General features: G+C 31.9%; 1 protein-coding gene across 1 annotated transcript; it reads left to right on the top strand.

Annotated features, from left to right (window-relative positions):
• The first annotated feature begins 7580 nt into the window (after positions 1 to 7580).
• LOC134709730 (uncharacterized) lies at positions 7581 to 11255 on the top strand. The gene is made up of 2 exons (XM_063569876.1): positions 7581 to 7680; positions 10060 to 11255. Exons 1-2 carry the CDS (start codon positions 7593 to 7595, stop codon positions 10407 to 10409), a joined length of 438 nt encoding a protein of 145 aa, XP_063425946.1. The 5' UTR covers positions 7581 to 7592; the 3' UTR covers positions 10410 to 11255.
• Positions 11256 to 17696: the final 6441 nt, after the last annotated feature.

The raw sequence follows: 17696 nt of genomic DNA, 5'->3' as shown, positions 1-17696 counted from the left end.
TTTATAAAAATGACCTCATAATTGATATTCATGTCAACACCGGAGTGCTGACTACTGAGCTGATGATATCCGCGGGGACGAAACGTCCAACAGCAGTGGCATCGACAAGACACTGATAACTCCAAGGTAAACAAAAGGACAAATACAAAAAAAGACATTCCCGATAACAAAACATATACATATATATAAATTTGAATATATAATACGTTTTGGTTTTGATGTATTGTTATATATATATTTTTCTCTAATTCTATGGAAATTTATCGCTTTCCGAAACCATTGTATAACAAAAAATTTAATCAACGTGTGGTTGCCGGTGATCTCAGAACATCATTGGATGATTTTAAGGGTCATGACCTTTTCAGCTAACTGGATGAATCAAAATATATGCTAACAGGTGTTAATGTAATCGACAACTTCGTGCAATGTCGGGCAATCGAAGGGGATTTTCGGTTAACTAAAAAAGAAAATTTTTTTTTTTAATCATTAGAGAAACAGATTCTTTCATAGTTACTCGTGAATTATCGGATTTATCCAATCTCGATAGTTAAATTATAAATTTTAAAGTCCTCGCCGAAGCGGCTCGGACTTTAAAATTGATAATTTAACTATCTCGATTGGATAAATCCGATAATCCACTGGTACCAATGTAAGAATCCAATGTAAGAATCTATATATATATGGATCTTCTGTTTTCTTTGTTCATATTTTTGAAATAGCATCCGTTGATATAGTGTATCACCCGTTTGTCCTACATATATATTTTTTTTCACATTTTGTACAATTAATTGCAAATACTACGCCTACAGTTTTACAATATATATAAAACAATACATCAAAACCAAAATGTGTTAATAAACACCAACACACCCACACAAACAAACAGACACATATAAAACCTTTTCTTACAGAATCTATAGAATCCCCCCCCCCCCCCCCCCCAAAAAAAAAACAATCACAAAGAAACAACAATAAGAAATGATAATTGAAATATAGAAGAAAAGATAATGACAAGAGTAGAATGATTAAAAGACACAAAGTGAATCATTATATGGAGTTGAATTTACTATAATCGCACCCTTGATGGTTTATGCATTTCATTTCGTTTACACAAGTGGTTATGTTTTAATCTATTTAATAGCTTGCTTCTAGTCTTTTTGTCTAATCATCTTTGAAGAGTGAATATATAGAACATGAAATAAAATGGAACGATTCTAATCGTTATATTGGTAAGTATTTCAACAAAAGAAAAAGAATATGAGAAAAGATGATAAAAAATGTCGCATTCTAATTTAAATTATATCTGTTTCACTCCGCTCTGTTGAATTCATTTTATCAGTGAGGTAAGATCTGACCATGTACTTGTTTAAGCAGACTGAGGGAAATTTATCATTATTTGGATTGCATAACGTAGAATTATGAATTCTAATCAAACATGGAAATCCCACAAATACACCTTCAACATTCACGAACGATTTTAAAAATCACAAATTCATCCTTTTCTCGTTTGGTATGTTAACATAAGAGGAGTTCTCTCTTCTTTATACAGGCTAACAAAATTGCACCAAAAACGCCTACACATGAACAGTAGAATCAGCATATTTCTTAAGTTTTCAACACCATTCTTTCTTTAGGAAACTATTGTTATGGTCTGTTCAAACAGTGGTGTCAATTTAATATGTGGATACTCAAAACTTCAAAAATACATTATTCCAAGATATTCAGTCACATTCATTACAATTTTTAAGTCATCAAAATCATTGATTTTATTAGGCCATTTATCGATGATAAAATTACTTATTCTCAAAATAAAAAGCAGCACTATTTATGAAGATTCAAATCGAGATAAAAATAAAACATCCGAGGGAATCGCATGAACTCTTAAAATAGCCATAATTGATTAGTTTGTAGGGTAATCTTCTTCTAAAATGCGTGCTTCGGTTCCATGTTAATTCAAATTTTAGAGGTCTATCCAAATCTTGGTTGAAGTTGACAGATATCACGCAACAGCAGTCCTATACACTCTCTAAAAATATAATTGCATATGTATTTGCTGCAACTCATGCACAGCCCTCCTCCTGAATGACTTGAATTGCGTTATTATAGACTTCTTTAATGCTTTCAAAGTACTGTACTCAACTTCGAACCATAAACCATGGAATTGTAGAATAAAAGCCACAAAAAATACTAGATGGATCTTTAGTTTTCAAAAGGAGAAACAACCATCAAAAGTGGTTAAAGGAGTAATATATGGCTTCAAATATGTTTAATCAGGTGTACCACAGGGTTCAAGCCTCTGTCCCACTCTTCTCGTTTACAAAACCATGAACATGCAAGAAGGAGTTCAACCCGTAACAAATATATTAATAAGCTAGCAGACTGTGTACATCGATGGCTCATAAAGATCAACCAAGATAAATACAATGTGATGACAATTGGCAAAGAAGAAAAAAATCCCATTATGAAAGATTGCATCCTACATGTCCATGTTATTGAGAAAGTATAAGCTGCAAACTATCTAGGGGTAACTATCAGCTCAGACCTAAATTGGAGTACCCATGTATATAACATCTGTCAAAAAGCAAAAAAACAACTGCTGTTTATGTTCCATCATCACAACAATAAGAAAGAGGGGCTAAGTATGTCATATCGTAGTAAATCATGAATAGACGCCATGCTCGAGTCGCAAAAATAAGACGAGATAATGGCATCAAAATTATGTGCATGATGTATAAAATCACAATTGGTCCCAGCATTATAGATGCAACACCTAGGTTTATTCAAAGAAACCGGTCACCAAGAACAGCTTGTACTGGACTGGTTCCCCTATGTAGAACTAACATAAGGAAAACGTCGTTCTATCTTATGTGATAACAAATCCGGTAAATAGTCTAATTCGGTAGGTCACACTCAAAACAATCACTGTTTTAAAAGAATTTAAAGTATCTCAAAACGGTATATATTTCAATTTTTTTGGCATTCATGCGCAACACAGTGGCAGAATAAACATACAGCTGATTTTGATCGCTTACTATAAAAAAAAGAGATTCACTAACTGGTGATATAATGAGATAACTAAGCTAATTTCATGTCAAAGGAGTTGGCAATAATAGCGCATCTTGAATAGGAGACTTGATTCTGTATTGTAATGAATCACAGTTCTAGGCAAAATTCAGTAAAACTCTGTTGTTAATTAGTTCCACTTCATAGAAAAATTAAATAACAATGATATCTTGATGATAAATCGGCTTTGATAAATCAAGATCTATGTTGAACTGACTTTAAATTTAAATAAATCTATTAATAATACACAAAGCAAAAAAAGTCAAAAAAATAATGGTATTTCAGATATCCAACTCGTTTGCTATACCGTCTATGTGGGAACTATTTAGATTTCAATGCCCGTAATCTATGTTTATTCGGAAAACTATTAAGTCAAGGAGTGTGTTACCACCAATTACTTAAAACTTTTTTTTTAGATGTTATGATTTGTTTTTTAAGTTTGACTGTACCTAGAGATACATAATTACAACAGTTCGTACTACTAAAAAAACTGCATTGGTGAATATAAACTCGAACCGATAATATTCCTGTTTCACTAGTGTCATCTCGTATGTATCTCAACGGCATTACTATGAAAGGAAGACGGAATTATGACTAAGACACATTTAAAGAATTTCTCGCTACATTGAAGACCTGTTGGTGACCTTCTGCTGTTGTTTTTTTATTTGGTCGGGTTGTTGTCTCTTTGACACATTCTCCATTTCCATTCTCAATTTTATTTGACAAATATATTCCATTCTGGTCCTTCAAATTATGATGGCGCCAGCAAAAATTATAAAGAGATGACTTAAACTTTACTCTTGAGAATCCTTGGTTCAAACGCTACATGTTAAGCAACAAGGCATCGGTAAATGTGTTTCACTCCCCAATTATGCCAATTTCTACTCTTTGTTCGGGTCGAATTCTCTTGACAAATTACCCTTTTTCATTCTAAATTTCATACTCAAATGTATTATCTGATTCAGCTCAGTAGCCAGTGCTTCGATAATGATATGCATTAATGATGCTCTTTTTAAAATTCCCCGTCGATAAATTGTCAAATATTATGAAACTTAGGTTCCAAATGTCTATTAATTTTTCCATAATGTATCGGCTACCATAATTATTATAAACAAAAATCTCAATTTCCTTTCTTTAAGTATGTATTAAACTCATCATAGACGCCAGGATTAAAATTTTGTACTTCAGACGCGCGTTTTTGTCTTCCAAAATCTCATCAGTGACGCTTGAATAAAAAAAAATTAAAAGACCAAATGAAATACGACGTTGAAAAGCATTGACGACTCAAAATACAGAACGGTTTTGCCAAATTCAGTTAAGGTAATCTTCCTGGTGTAGAAAATCCTAAGTATTTTGAAAACTTTTGTAAACAGAACGGTTAAGAAGTTTATAATTATAACCATTTCAATGATAGTTTTATTCAAGTTAATTATGAACATTTAACTTTGTAACGAAACACAAATCAAGCATATGTTCGTGACAATTGATACTGTGATTAATTTCCTTTATGAATATCAAAATACACTGATACACTGCAATGTTATGAGTAATAGTGCATTCATTGAAATCCACTTACTTCCTGATGTGTTACAGGTAAATACGTTGTTAAGATAAAACTACCTTATTTGATATCACAACATTAGTCGGTACTGAGGTTTTTCAAAATCAACACTTCTATAAATTCTGTCTAAATGTAGATAGATACTCAGAAAAAGTCCGCTTGGGTCACATTCTTTGTTGTACATTAGAGTTTTAAAAAGATAGGGTTCCCCCAAATTTATGCTTTCCTATCTCAATTGATAAACCTGATTTTAACCGTAATATTAAGCTGTACTAAAAAATAGTAATGGATAATTATTTACCACTTTTCAAAACCGACAGAAACAAATATTTCCATCAATGGATCCAAAAACATCATATGAGCAAACATAAAGTTGCAATTGTACTGCTAACATTGTCAGCTTTCTCTCTTCTTGTTGGATGCCTAATCCTGTTGCTCGAAATCCAAGGGTACACACCTGAAACTGATGGTCAAGTCGAACAAATGATGAACAGTATAATAATTCTGCCTTGCAATGACAGCAAATTACAAATGTGTATGAAAAAAATGTTTCCTGCTATTTCTTTGTTATTGCAGTTGGTAAGTACTTCAAATTTTTATGATTAGGAGTATTTTTATTATTTAACTCACTCTATAATGCATTTTTTTTAATATTGATTTCAAGATATTGAAATGGCTATAACGTTTGGGAAAACACATATATTGTATTAAATAATCTGAAATAAGGCCTCTTCTCCTAAAACTGATTTTTATCTATAGAATACAATTTGGAATCTATATATAAAATAATATAAGATAAGCAATTTTCACATTTGTAATGTTATAATTATTTTTGCTTATCAGCTTTTTTCACTGACTTAAATAAAAACAATCAACTTATTCATTTAAAGTCATACCATTTAGTTACAAAGAAAGTTACGCCGGTGCTAACATCAAATATAAATGTCACGACGCCAAACTGTGACATATCGTGAAAATTCGACTGTTTTTTTGTATGATTTGAACTATTTGATTCGAAAATTAGTACATGGAACCCCCTTCATTGAAGTGGCATTAGGTCTGATAACATATGAAGATTATTTGCAACAATTTTAATGAAAAAGTCAATACTGATTTTTTATTTATTTTGTAAATATACCTCAAAATCCCGAGTTTGTTAAAAATCACTTATTTCCAAAGAATTGTGAAACATATTTTTTACAGAAAATTTTCATAAAGGTTTTACAAATATCCGCTTTATTTGTTGAACTAAAAAAGTAAAGTGTGTCTATCCAATAGATAGAAATGTAAAACAAAACCGACATTTTTAGTTAATGTCTATAACCCCTTTAATCCCTAAAAGTAGCACATAAAGGTATATTTTTATTATCCCAGGCAAAGATTACCTTAGCCGTATTTGGCACAACTTTTTGGAATTTTGGATCCTCAATGCTCTTCAAGTTTGTAATTGTTTGGGTTTATAAATATTTTTGATTTGAGCGTCACTGATGAGTCTTATGTAGACGAAACGCGCGTCTGGCGTTTGATAACTATTTATTAAATAATTGAAATGTAAAGGTTAGAAATAGCATGTATGCAAAAAATATCATTGTAAGATCGGAACTGTATCGTATGCACTTAACAACTGACCAATTTCTGAACACTTTTCCACGATAAGGCCTTAGGCTTAGAAGTGCTTGATTGTTTTTTTACATAGGAAAGTTTAATATGTCTGCTATGAAATGCCTCTCAAAACTTTTGGTCATGGGAAATCATGAAGAGAACACATGTCGTGAGCAAAGAAATTATATCGGTACTCTTTTTTTTTAATAATTTTAATTCTCATCGTGGCTAATTATCATGATGAAATTCTCTCCTCCTACAGTTATTAATTTCAATAAAAGAAGTTCATTTTCCTTTTATTCTGATTACGAAACTTTTTCGACATCTATATTAATTTGTATTATCAGCATATCTTGTTTTAAACCCATTTTAGATCCTGGAAATTTGACCCCTATCCCAAAATGACAATAAAGTATGTTACATTTGATATTTTGTCGTCAAGATTTTGAATTATTAACCGGGAGTTGACGACAAGATTTTTCAAAGTAAGTTCATGGTAATAGTTTTCTAATCCTTCCAATTTTACTTAATATTTGATTTTGAATGATCGGGAAATTATATCTTATTCCTGTTATTTTGTCTTCCTAACAAAATAGACGGAATACGATAATGTTTAAAGTGTACATCTACTGTATTTTCAATGATTGTGGAATTATGCTTTATTGAATTCCAAACAGAGCAACTCGACGCAAAGTATACCCTGCATGTACAACTTTACTTGCTTCGTTTAGCCTTTTTCTGTTTTGACGAACAATGACTTCTATTTTATACTTTTAATTTGCTTATCCTTCTGAAATCTACCCTCTGTTTTAAGGGGGTTCGTGTTGCTCAGTCTTTAGTTTTCTATGTTGTGTTTTGCAAACTGTTCTTTGTCTTTACGTCGTTTTCGTTTTCGATCGTTTGTTTTATCATTTTAATAAGATTTAATGTGGTATCTTTTACTTCACTTTTCAGATCATCAGGAAAATGGCAGTTGTTATCAAATAGTTCGTTTGTATGTATGTAACAGCGGTTTACTACTGTTACATTTATTTATGGCATTGAGTGGATCATAAACTATTGTCGTGAATCTGAAATTACAATTATCGGGGGTTTTTATTTGAAGGAGGAATATTTTGCTGAAAATTTTCTTTTTTTTTAAATTTTCAAACAACACAACATGTCTTGTTTCATTTTCAGTTTTTATCGCGAATTACACAACTTTAAGCATGCAGGTAATTTGAACAATGATTTCGTTGTTTGAATAATGATTTCGTAATGCAGGTTATTTTTTGAGGAAGTTTTTTCTTTATTAGTTTTTAAAGTATTGTTATTAGTTTATTTATTTTTATCAACATGTGATCACGTTTAAAATGTTTATTTTTAGATGTCATTTGAATTCCATAGGAACAATTCCACCATAGATAAATCAGATAGAAGTGGAACTTGTTACCTGAATCCTAGATCCATAAAAGGTATGGTTTGATAATTTGAATTTCATGAAATTAAGAACAAGTAACAGGCTTTCCTTATTTCTGTTTCCAAAACATACTAATCATACGTTTTTTGATTGAGTTAAGTCTGCCAATTGATATTTTACCGTATGTTTTTCTATGTTGTGATGTTATGCTATTGTTTCAGAAAAAGGGAGAAGGTTTGGGCCCATTAAAACGTTTAATCCCGCTGCAAATGTTTGCACCTGTCCTAAGTCAGAAATCTGATGTACAGTAGTTGTCGTTTGTTTATGTAATATATACGTGTTTCTCGTTTCTCGTTTTGTTTATATAGATTAGACCGTTGGTTTTCCCGTTTGAATGGTTTTACACTAGTAATTTTGGGGCCCTTTATAGCTTGTTGTTCGGTGTGAGCCAAGGCTCCGTGTTGAAGGCCGTACTTTAACCTATAATGGTTTAATTTTTAAATTGTTATTTTGATGGAGAGTTGTCTCATTGGCACTCACACCACATCTTCCTATATCTAGTGATTCATTGGCTGATACACCGTATTGTCCGTCAGTTTAGAATTTCTGGTAAAATGTCAATATTATGAATCCTTTCTGTGTTTTAGGACAATATATATTCATTTCGTTATTTTGTCATATCAAGTTGGTACTATGAAGCAACACAAAATTTTAAAACTTAATATTGGTGTTTCTTTTTAAGTCAATCTATTAATATAGAATGAAAAAATAATGGTGGTTATGAGTTACTTTGACAAAGAAATATTTGTTTCTGCTTGAAGAAATTCTTTCTGAAAAAATGTTATAAACATAACTATATTAGTAATATATTTTCATGTTGGAACAAATAATCCTTATCCTAAACAAATACTGTAATTTTCTTAGATTGGAAATAATATTCCACAATAGTGCATCTGATTGGAATAAAAGATTTGATATTCCAGAACAGCTGTATATATTACCAACATATTTGGTATCAGACAGTAGTGAAAAAAATGACATGTATAACAAGATTATATTCAGTAATTGTGTTTACATTTTCCCCTTATGTTGTTTTGTATACTGTATGTAACGTATATTTGATTTATTTTGAGGACCATCAAGAAAACTAGCACTGACTGGTATATGATGCATGGATATAAAGGTGAATTGATGCAATTTGCGGACGTGTAGTTCATCAAATTAGTACAAGAACATTGTCATTATTATAACGTATACATCTTGGTGATTATTTTGTTAAAAACAACATACACGACATTGTTAGAAGTGATTTTCTATCTATATGTGTGTATATATGTAACACTCAGAAACGTGTCCTTTCCCCCAAACGTGTCCGATTCCCTCAAACATGTCTAGTTGAAAACTGCGCCAAAGCGTGTCATTTGTTAAAATTAACTGTTTGCAATAGTGTGAATTGTTTTATATAATATGAATGTTCTTATCCTGTGCATACAAACAATGCCGTATTTGGCAAAACCTTTTCAACTTTTGATCTTCAGTGCTGTACAATTTTGTATTTTTTTCGTCACTGGTGAGTCTCGTGTGGACTAGACGCGTTTTTGGCGTATTGAATTTTAAACCTGATGCTTTTTGTTATCTATTGATCATGCTTTTCTTTGTCTAATATGTTCTGCTTTTTATTTGTATTGTAGTCCTGTAATTTTTTGTTTTCATTTTAATGTTATATTTAACTGTGCCATTAAAGTGCGAGGTTTGGCATGCCTTAAAACCAGGTTTAACCCACCACTTTTATTTCCCTTTAAAAGTGTCCTGTACCAAGTCAGGAAGATGGCCATTGTTATAATATTGTTCGTTTCTGTGTGTGTGTTGCATTTTAACGTTGAGTCGTTTCTGTTTTCTCTTATTTTTGAGATAAGACGTGGCACGGTACTTGTCTATCCCATATTCATGTATTTGGTTTTGATGTTATATTTGTTATTCTCGTGGTGTATTGTCTGTTGCTTGGTCCGTTTCTGTGTGCTGTTGCGTTTCGGTGTTGTGTCGTTGTTCTCCTCTTATATTTAATGCGTTTCCCTCGGTTTTGGTTTGTTGCCCCGATTTTGTTTTTTGTCCATGGTTTTATGAGTTTTGAACAGCGGTATACTACTGTTGCCTTTATTCATGAGATTATCCTCTTGAAATAATAAAAATGTTTTATGTAAACCTTTATTGTATGCTGACCTATCCATGTCTTTTTGGTGTTTGTGTTGTTGTGTTTCTGTATCATTGCCGTCAACAGAAAAATCCTGATGTTTCGTGAGGTTCTTACGATTTTAGATACTCATAGAAACAAAGAGAGAGAAAAAAAACACTAATCAAAACACAGTGTTAATAATATAAATGTCTTTGATAGAAACTCGGATAAGATAAACTGAATTATTGTCTGTTATTTTAGGTGACCATTTAAGATGGAAAAGCAATACCGGAGATATCATATGTGATCAAACTAATGGATTAAGTATTCCTTCTACAGGAATAATGTTAATATTCAACATATTACAAATGAAATCCAACCATAAAACGTTTGACGATTGTATAATACACACAATGAAAAGAGGAAACACAACTTTATTTACCAAAAGGGTGAATTTTAAGCACAAACAGAAGGAGGTTTTCGAGAGTAGTTATTTTTTCATGGCTGTGAGACTTGAGAAATACCAGACTATTGAGGCTTCACTGTCAGATGTGTCACTGTTATATCCAATGAAGAAAACAAACGTGCTTGGATTTTACAGCATAAGTTAAAAATAACTTCTGGAATATCAGCTGATAACCTGACACGAACATTATTAGTGGTAAAATCACCGTTCATAGCATAGCAGCATAATTGGTTTATGGAACTAGAGTTTTTAATCGATTTGTAAACCAGTTACTGGTATATGATGCATGGATATAAAAGTGAATTGATGCAATTTGCGATCGTATAGTTCATCAAATTAGTACAATGTCATTATTATAACGTATACATCTTAGCGATTATTTTGTTAAAAACAACATACACGACAGTATTAGAACTTATTTCCTATATATATGTGTGTATATATATGTTATTTAGTTTGTTAAGAACAACTAGTTATAGGTAGCGCGGAAGTATACGAAATGTGACCACAATCTTAATTGGAAAAACTGCAACCCAAAATGGAACTACCTCAGATATAAAAATGGCTTTTTAAACTTATTTTCTATTTACAAAAAAAGTTTGATAAATTCCCTTCTCAGGAGGGATAACTCAGGCTACCGCCAAACAATTGTGCTTGTTAATTTCCATTTTCAATTGGAGAATTGGCCATCTTTTTCTATTTATTTTTTCAAAAATTGTTGATAATTCAATTCCCACATATATAACTTCAAAGTTGTATGATGTTGTATTTGTTCTGTTCACATTCGTTTCTATATACAATCCTTATAAAACGAATAACCTCCGTCCTAGAACATTGTGATTCGTTTGTTAAATGAACATATGTAGTGTTAATATACATTTCATTTTGGATATATATACATAAAAAAACGAGTAATGATATTTCTGTCTATAGTCCAATACTACAACAATACCTCTTTGGTTAAGCTCTTTAATGTAAGCAGCATGTTTTACTTCGCCTTTATTGTTGTTTTTGTGTTCTAATAAATCTTTGATATCTATTTTTTTATTGTTTAAGAATTCAATCTATCTTGTTTTATACATATTTTTGACAGTTTTGCACATTATTTCAAATCTCTTTTAAAAAAAGTATTACAAAAATACCAAACTCCATGGAAATTCAAAAAGGGGAAGTCTATATAAACTTACAAAATCAAACGTTTTCTATCAACGGAAAAAGTGGAAAACATTTTTCAAGGAAAGTGGTATAACTTGTATGTTTATAGGTTCAGTACATTGACCACATTGGGCGGTAGGTCATTTTCACAATAATTTGGAGACAGCAGCCCAAACTATGCAATAATTCATTACACACATAACATAGAACAAACATGTCTAAACAAATCAGCAAACAAATAATAAACTCATCAAAGATACCAAGATTGAAATTTTGAATTTGCGCCAGACGCTGATTTCGTCTACAAAAGACTCACCACTGCCGTTGAAATAAAACAAAAGATTAATATGGCGAATAAATAACAAAGTTGATGAGCACTGAAGACCACAAATTCCAAAAGGTTTTGCGGAATACAGTTATCTATTCCTGATGTAGAAAAGCCTTCAAGACAAATTATTCAAATAAAGACATCAGCAAAAAGTTGTAGTATATAGATAGTTGATTTGACTATGACGTCAACAAAAAAATGTTGGCGTTCATAAAACATACCGCATACTGTACAAACTCTCCCGATAGAGCAAAAAGTACATACATATAAATACAAGAGTAACAAAATAGAAAAAAATATGTAAAAATCCTTTGTGTCCGATTCACAGATCAGTACCAGCATGTTGCCTATTGTGTCTGTTTGTTTTGTTTACGCATCGTTGTCAATATAATGGAATGTGATGAGACTGTCGTACAAGTGAGAGGTAAGGAGCTAAAAACAAAAAAAAAGGTTCAATCCACCATTTCCTACATTTGAAAATACCTTTACCAAGTCAGGAACATGACAGTTGTTGTCCATTCGTTTGATGAGTTTTATCATTTGATTTTGCCATTAGATTAGGGGCTTTTATTTGATTTTTCCTCGGAGTTCAGTATTTTGGTGATTTTACTCTTTGCAGGTTTGACTGGAGTTTAAAGTTAAAACACCCAATGGATTATGCATGTATACCCAGTCACGTCAAAAGATATAACATCAAATAAACATAATTATAGCACGATGACTAAAGTAAAATAAAAAGAAACCCCATCATCTTGTATCTATAACTCAAGAGCATTTTGTATTATTTGTGAAGTGGACACTGAATATAAGTCTATTAGGTCTAGGTCACGCCTTTTTCCCCCCAATATTTGTCAAATACAAAAGGCCTAATTGACATCAATCAAAACATTCAAGCATAATATGAATGGAAAACTTTGAAACGGAATCATGATTTTATCATTTGATAAACAGACAATATTACAACATAAGTCAAGTCTATAGCAAATTGAATTTCAAAATATTGTTGGTCTTGTTTGAAGAATGTTAGTACAACAGTTTTATGTGAAAGAAGAGAACATTTTCTGCCTTTGAAAAATGTCATAAAATATGAAAATAAACTCATAGCAGATGCCAGGACTAAATTTAGTATATACGCCAGACGAGCGTTTCGTCTACAAAAGACTCATCAGTGACGCTCGAATCCAAAAAAGTTCAAAAGGCCAAATAAAGTACGAAGTTGAAGAGCATTGAGGACCAAAATTCCTAAAAGTTTTGCCAAATACAGCTAAGGTAATATATGCCTGAGGTAGAAAACAAATGTTCTAAACATGAAGGAAAAGAACATATGTGCTATAAAATTAGCGACAACAGAATCAAATTTCATTAACCTATTAAGAAGATTAGAAAAATCCTACAAAAAAAGGAATCGCATGAACAACAGACAGAGTTTGACATCGTCAAGTTTGTCATAGGTTCTAGTTTAAAATCGCTCATCTGTGTCAACAAATAAAGGATCAAGATTTAAAGCCGACTTGCTAGTAGATCACGTTTACTGGCATATTCAAAATACAACCACTCACTTACATGTGGGACATATTGACTATCAAAACATAATCAATATATCTGATTATAGTTATCAAAGGTACCAGGATTATAACTTAATATTTCAGACGCGCGTTTCGTCTACATACGACTCATCATAGATGCTCAGATCAAAAAAGTTTTAAAGCCAAACGAGTACAACGTTGAAGAGCATTAAGGACCCAAATTCCAAGAAGTTGTGCCAAATACGACTAAGGTAGTCTCAGGAATAAGAAAATCCTTAGTTTTTCAAATTTTTGTAACAGGAAATTTATAAAAATGACCTTATAATGATATTCTGAAACTGAAATAGAACTTTGCGAAATACTTTGTCATATTATCTTTGAATAAGTACAGTTTTTGTTTAATATGAGGGTGAAAAAACACTACAAGTTAGCCAGTAGGGACACACCAGTAATGTCATTGGAATACCAACTGTCTGTTAGAATATCAACCAACCTCAGTCAAAAAAATAAGCTATCCTCTAAAAAGTCTTGAATTTTCATGATATCCTCTTCACCGATTTTTTTTAAAGCTACAAAACCAGGTATAATCCACCATTTTCTACATAAGAAAATGCATGTACCAAGTCAGAAATATGACAGTTGTTATCCATTTGTTTGATGACCTTTTGATTTTGCCAATACTGAGGGAATCTGGAGCCTTTTAGAGTAGATCTTTAGAATTGTTCATAATCCACATGTTGATAACGCCACTGGTTGAATACATCACATCACAATATTTCTGAAGGCAATGTTTACTAACATGAAAAAAATCCAAGTCTGCTATACAAGAAAGAAGAATATATTTGTTACACATGATATGAATTTGATGCCATTTAGATACATTGCTGGTATCATTAATACTTTTGAAGCAGGGTATCTATAATCTCAGTTACAAACTCGTTTTAATTGCATGGTCAGAAGTAAGACGTGTGATATCACTGCATGAAATCAAAACATTATCTTTATCATGATCTGGAAGGAAAGACAAATTCAATGCTAGATATTTTTCTTATTGGTCTGTTATGATCGTTTTTGATATATTCTATTTAAAATCAATGCTACAATAACTCGGTTACACGTTGTTTACAATTCGTATCCATAATGAGCATGATTAAGGATGTTTGCTAGTCATGTTTTGGAATTTTTGTCACATTTTCGAAATCCTCTGGTTAAATCCATTTGAATGGCTTAAGAAATTTGCCCATAGACCCCCATTTTTCTTTTTATATATTTTTTACGTGTATAATTATAAGTCATTTGTAAAAGTCTTATAAAATTTTACTTATTTTTTAATAGTTTTTGAAAACTTTAACTGGTCAATGATAAAGCTATGAAAAGACAAGAGAGAACATTTTCCCGCCAAAATTCCAATGGCTTATATCTCAAAAACAAGCACATTGATCCCTATAGTTTTTTGCTTTTTTATGCCCCTCTACCACCTACGATAGTAGAGGGGCATTATGTTTTCTGGTCTGTGCGTCCGTTCGTCCGTTGTGCCGTCCGTTCGTCCGTCCGTTCGTTCGTTCGTCTGTCCCACTTCAGGTTAAAGTTTTTGGTCGATGTAGTTTTTGGTGAAGTTGAAGTCCAAGCAACCTGAAACTTAGTATACATGTTTCTTATGATATGATCTTTCTAATGTTAATGCCGAATTAGAGTTCTGACCCCAAATTATACGGTCCACTGAACATAGAAAATGATAGTGCGAGTGGGGCATCCGTGTACTGGGGACACATTCTTGTTTATTTCTTAATTGATACTCTATCAATTCATTTTTAATTATTTATTTATATAAGTTTGAATTTTTCATTATTAATTAATCATTTTGAAATTTAGCTTAATCTTACTTTTCATTAATTTGTTTGAAATCCGTGATAAAAGAATTATGTTTTATTATTTGAAAGTGACTTATAGACCCAATGGGTCGGGTGTATTTTATTGTGTATGTAATATATTTGTACTTTATTGAAATGTGATTACACAGGTCACTATAATAAACATTTACTTACTTACTTACTTACTATCATTACTAGTACTATGTACTAGTGTTATGGAAAGCTATTTATTTTGAAACTGAAAATCGAACTTGCTTAAAACAAGTTCTCGATAAAAGTCATACAAGTTTAGTTCGTTATTTTTGAGACTGCAATCTGTGTTTTTTTAAAGGCACCAAAGATACCAGGGAAGTGCTTATTATTTCGCAGATTGATCCACATTTGACTCGTCAGTGGCGTTCGAATCAATACAGTTGGGAGAACAAATCAATTGTGAAAGTGAGAGCAATGAAACACATTTTTTTTTTAAATGTGCCTAATCAGAAAAATCAGAGGATAACATGACGGTTTGTCGATGTTTCAATCTCGTAAATACATTAAATAAATACTGTGATGTTATGCTATTGTTTCAGAAAAAGGGAGAAGGTTTGGATCCATTAAAACGTTTAATCCCGCTGCAAATGTTTGCACCTGTCCTAAGTCAGGAATCTGATGTACAGTAGTTGTCGTTTGTTTATGTAATTTATACATGTTTCTCGTTTCTCGTTTTTTTTTTATAGATTATAGACCGTTGATTTTCCCGTTTGAATGGTTTTACACTAGTAATTTTGGGGCCCTTTATAGCTTGTTGTTCAGTGTACTTTTTAAATTGTTATTTGGATGGAGAGTTGTCTCATTGGCAATCACACCACATCTTCCTATATCTATCTAAAGTAAAAACAATTGAAGTAATCATATGGACAAGGGGCTTTGTCTATTTTTAAATGCAATACCGTGACCTATAGCTTTTTTCCCTTTATGTCATTTTGTTTCTGATAGAGAAATGTCTCAAAGGCAATTATACCACATCTTCTTATTTTTATATCCAAAATTAAGTTAGTAGATATAGGAAGATGTGGTATGAGTGCCAATGAGTCAACTCTCCATTCAAGTAACAGTTTATAAAAGTAAACCATTAGCTATGGAAAGTCACTAAGATTAGCATCCTCTGCTATACATGTATTAACCTGTCGGGCGATAAAATAGTCATGGTAGAAAATATGATATAATCAATTTTGCAGATGAGACGATTATTCTGATGTATTAATGTCTCGTGAGTTATGGCTGGTGACCGTATAACGTATTTGAATGCAGATTGTAGTCATTCCATGTGTGATCATGCAGAAGCACGCGCATTTCTTATCAACTGATATGTATATATATATAAATATAAACGCCATACTATGTGACAGAAGGTATGCAACTACAAAGAAACGGAAAGTTGATAATAGGGCACCTGAACTCGTCCCGTTTGTCAAAGATCTTTTTATATAGTTTTACGTAGTTAGCTATGTCAGTTTCACGAAAAAAGGTCCAGATATGAATCAGACCATCTAGTTTCAGTGGTATCCTAAATGCCAGGTTAAATGTAACATAGTTAAGAGATGCTAATACTCGCTTAACTTACATAAATTCTATTTTCATCGGTCATTTTATATTTTACATCCCATTCCTGTAATAACAATGGTATTTCGTTTTAACAGAGGAAACGACAAGCAAGAAAATCGTTTATATCTAGTCGTCTGTCCAACCGTACAAAGCATTGTTAACTTTAACGCAAAGAAAAAATGCAAAACTAATAAAACAAAACAAAATCGTTAAATCAAAAGTTAAAAGCTTCTGGTCGTGAATACTTTAATGCAGCACTGTATGATAGCAATCCTGTATTGACTTTTTTTCTATCGCATCTTTCGAAGCATTGAAAGCAGTCCGTCAGATACTCCCAAGCCATTTCAAAACAAAAAACAAACACGTAGTCGAAGAGCTGGAACGCAGAATCTTATGAAGATCTTTGAAGCATGTATGAGTGGTTACAATTCTACAGGATGTATTTATATTTCACGACTTTGATTGTAAATATGAACAGAGATTCAGAACACTTGTAAAATTTCTTTGATAATAGATTTTAATATTACGGCGAAGTTGTTTTTTTTTAGGAGAGAGTTTTATTCATATTTGAAGGCCTCCGCAAACGTGAGCCAATAGTTACTTTTCATTATCAAAAAAATCCGTTTGAATGCTATCCTTATCACCATTCTTTTCTGTGGCTCACGTTGGCGGAGACCTTTAAAAACTAAGAATTTCAGTCCAAAAATCAACATTTTCCTATCTTTTGACGAAATTAGAGAACTTAAGCAACCCACCAAAATCAGGTTTCTGCTTTACCCAAAATTAAAATCCGCATGAGCTACTAAAGAACAGATGTGTGCAAATTATTTCTGATTATAATTTCGTTTATTTCCTGAAAAAAAATGACAAAAAAAGAGGGTCAACTACGGCCTTTAGTGTACCTTGTCCTTTAATGTTCATGCAGAAGATAAGATTCGGAAATCTAACAATTTAAATAAGGTAGT

This window comes from Mytilus trossulus, chromosome 3, assembly GCF_036588685.1.
Source record: "Mytilus trossulus isolate FHL-02 chromosome 3, PNRI_Mtr1.1.1.hap1, whole genome shotgun sequence".
Lineage (NCBI taxonomy): Eukaryota > Metazoa > Mollusca > Bivalvia > Mytilida > Mytilidae > Mytilus > Mytilus trossulus.
The sequence above is the reverse complement of the archived record's forward strand: the minus strand, read 5'-3'. Positions and strand labels throughout refer to the sequence as shown.

Excerpts from the sequence above, each read along its gene's own strand:
- LOC134709730 (XM_063569876.1), top strand. The coding sequence starts at position 7,593 with ATGTCATTTGAATTCCATAGGAACAATTCCACCATAGATAAATCAGAT. Across the intron at positions 7,681-10,059 it reads GAATCCTAGATCCATAAAAG|GTGACCATTTAAGATGGAAA; the intron begins GTATGGTTTGAT and ends CTGTTATTTTAG.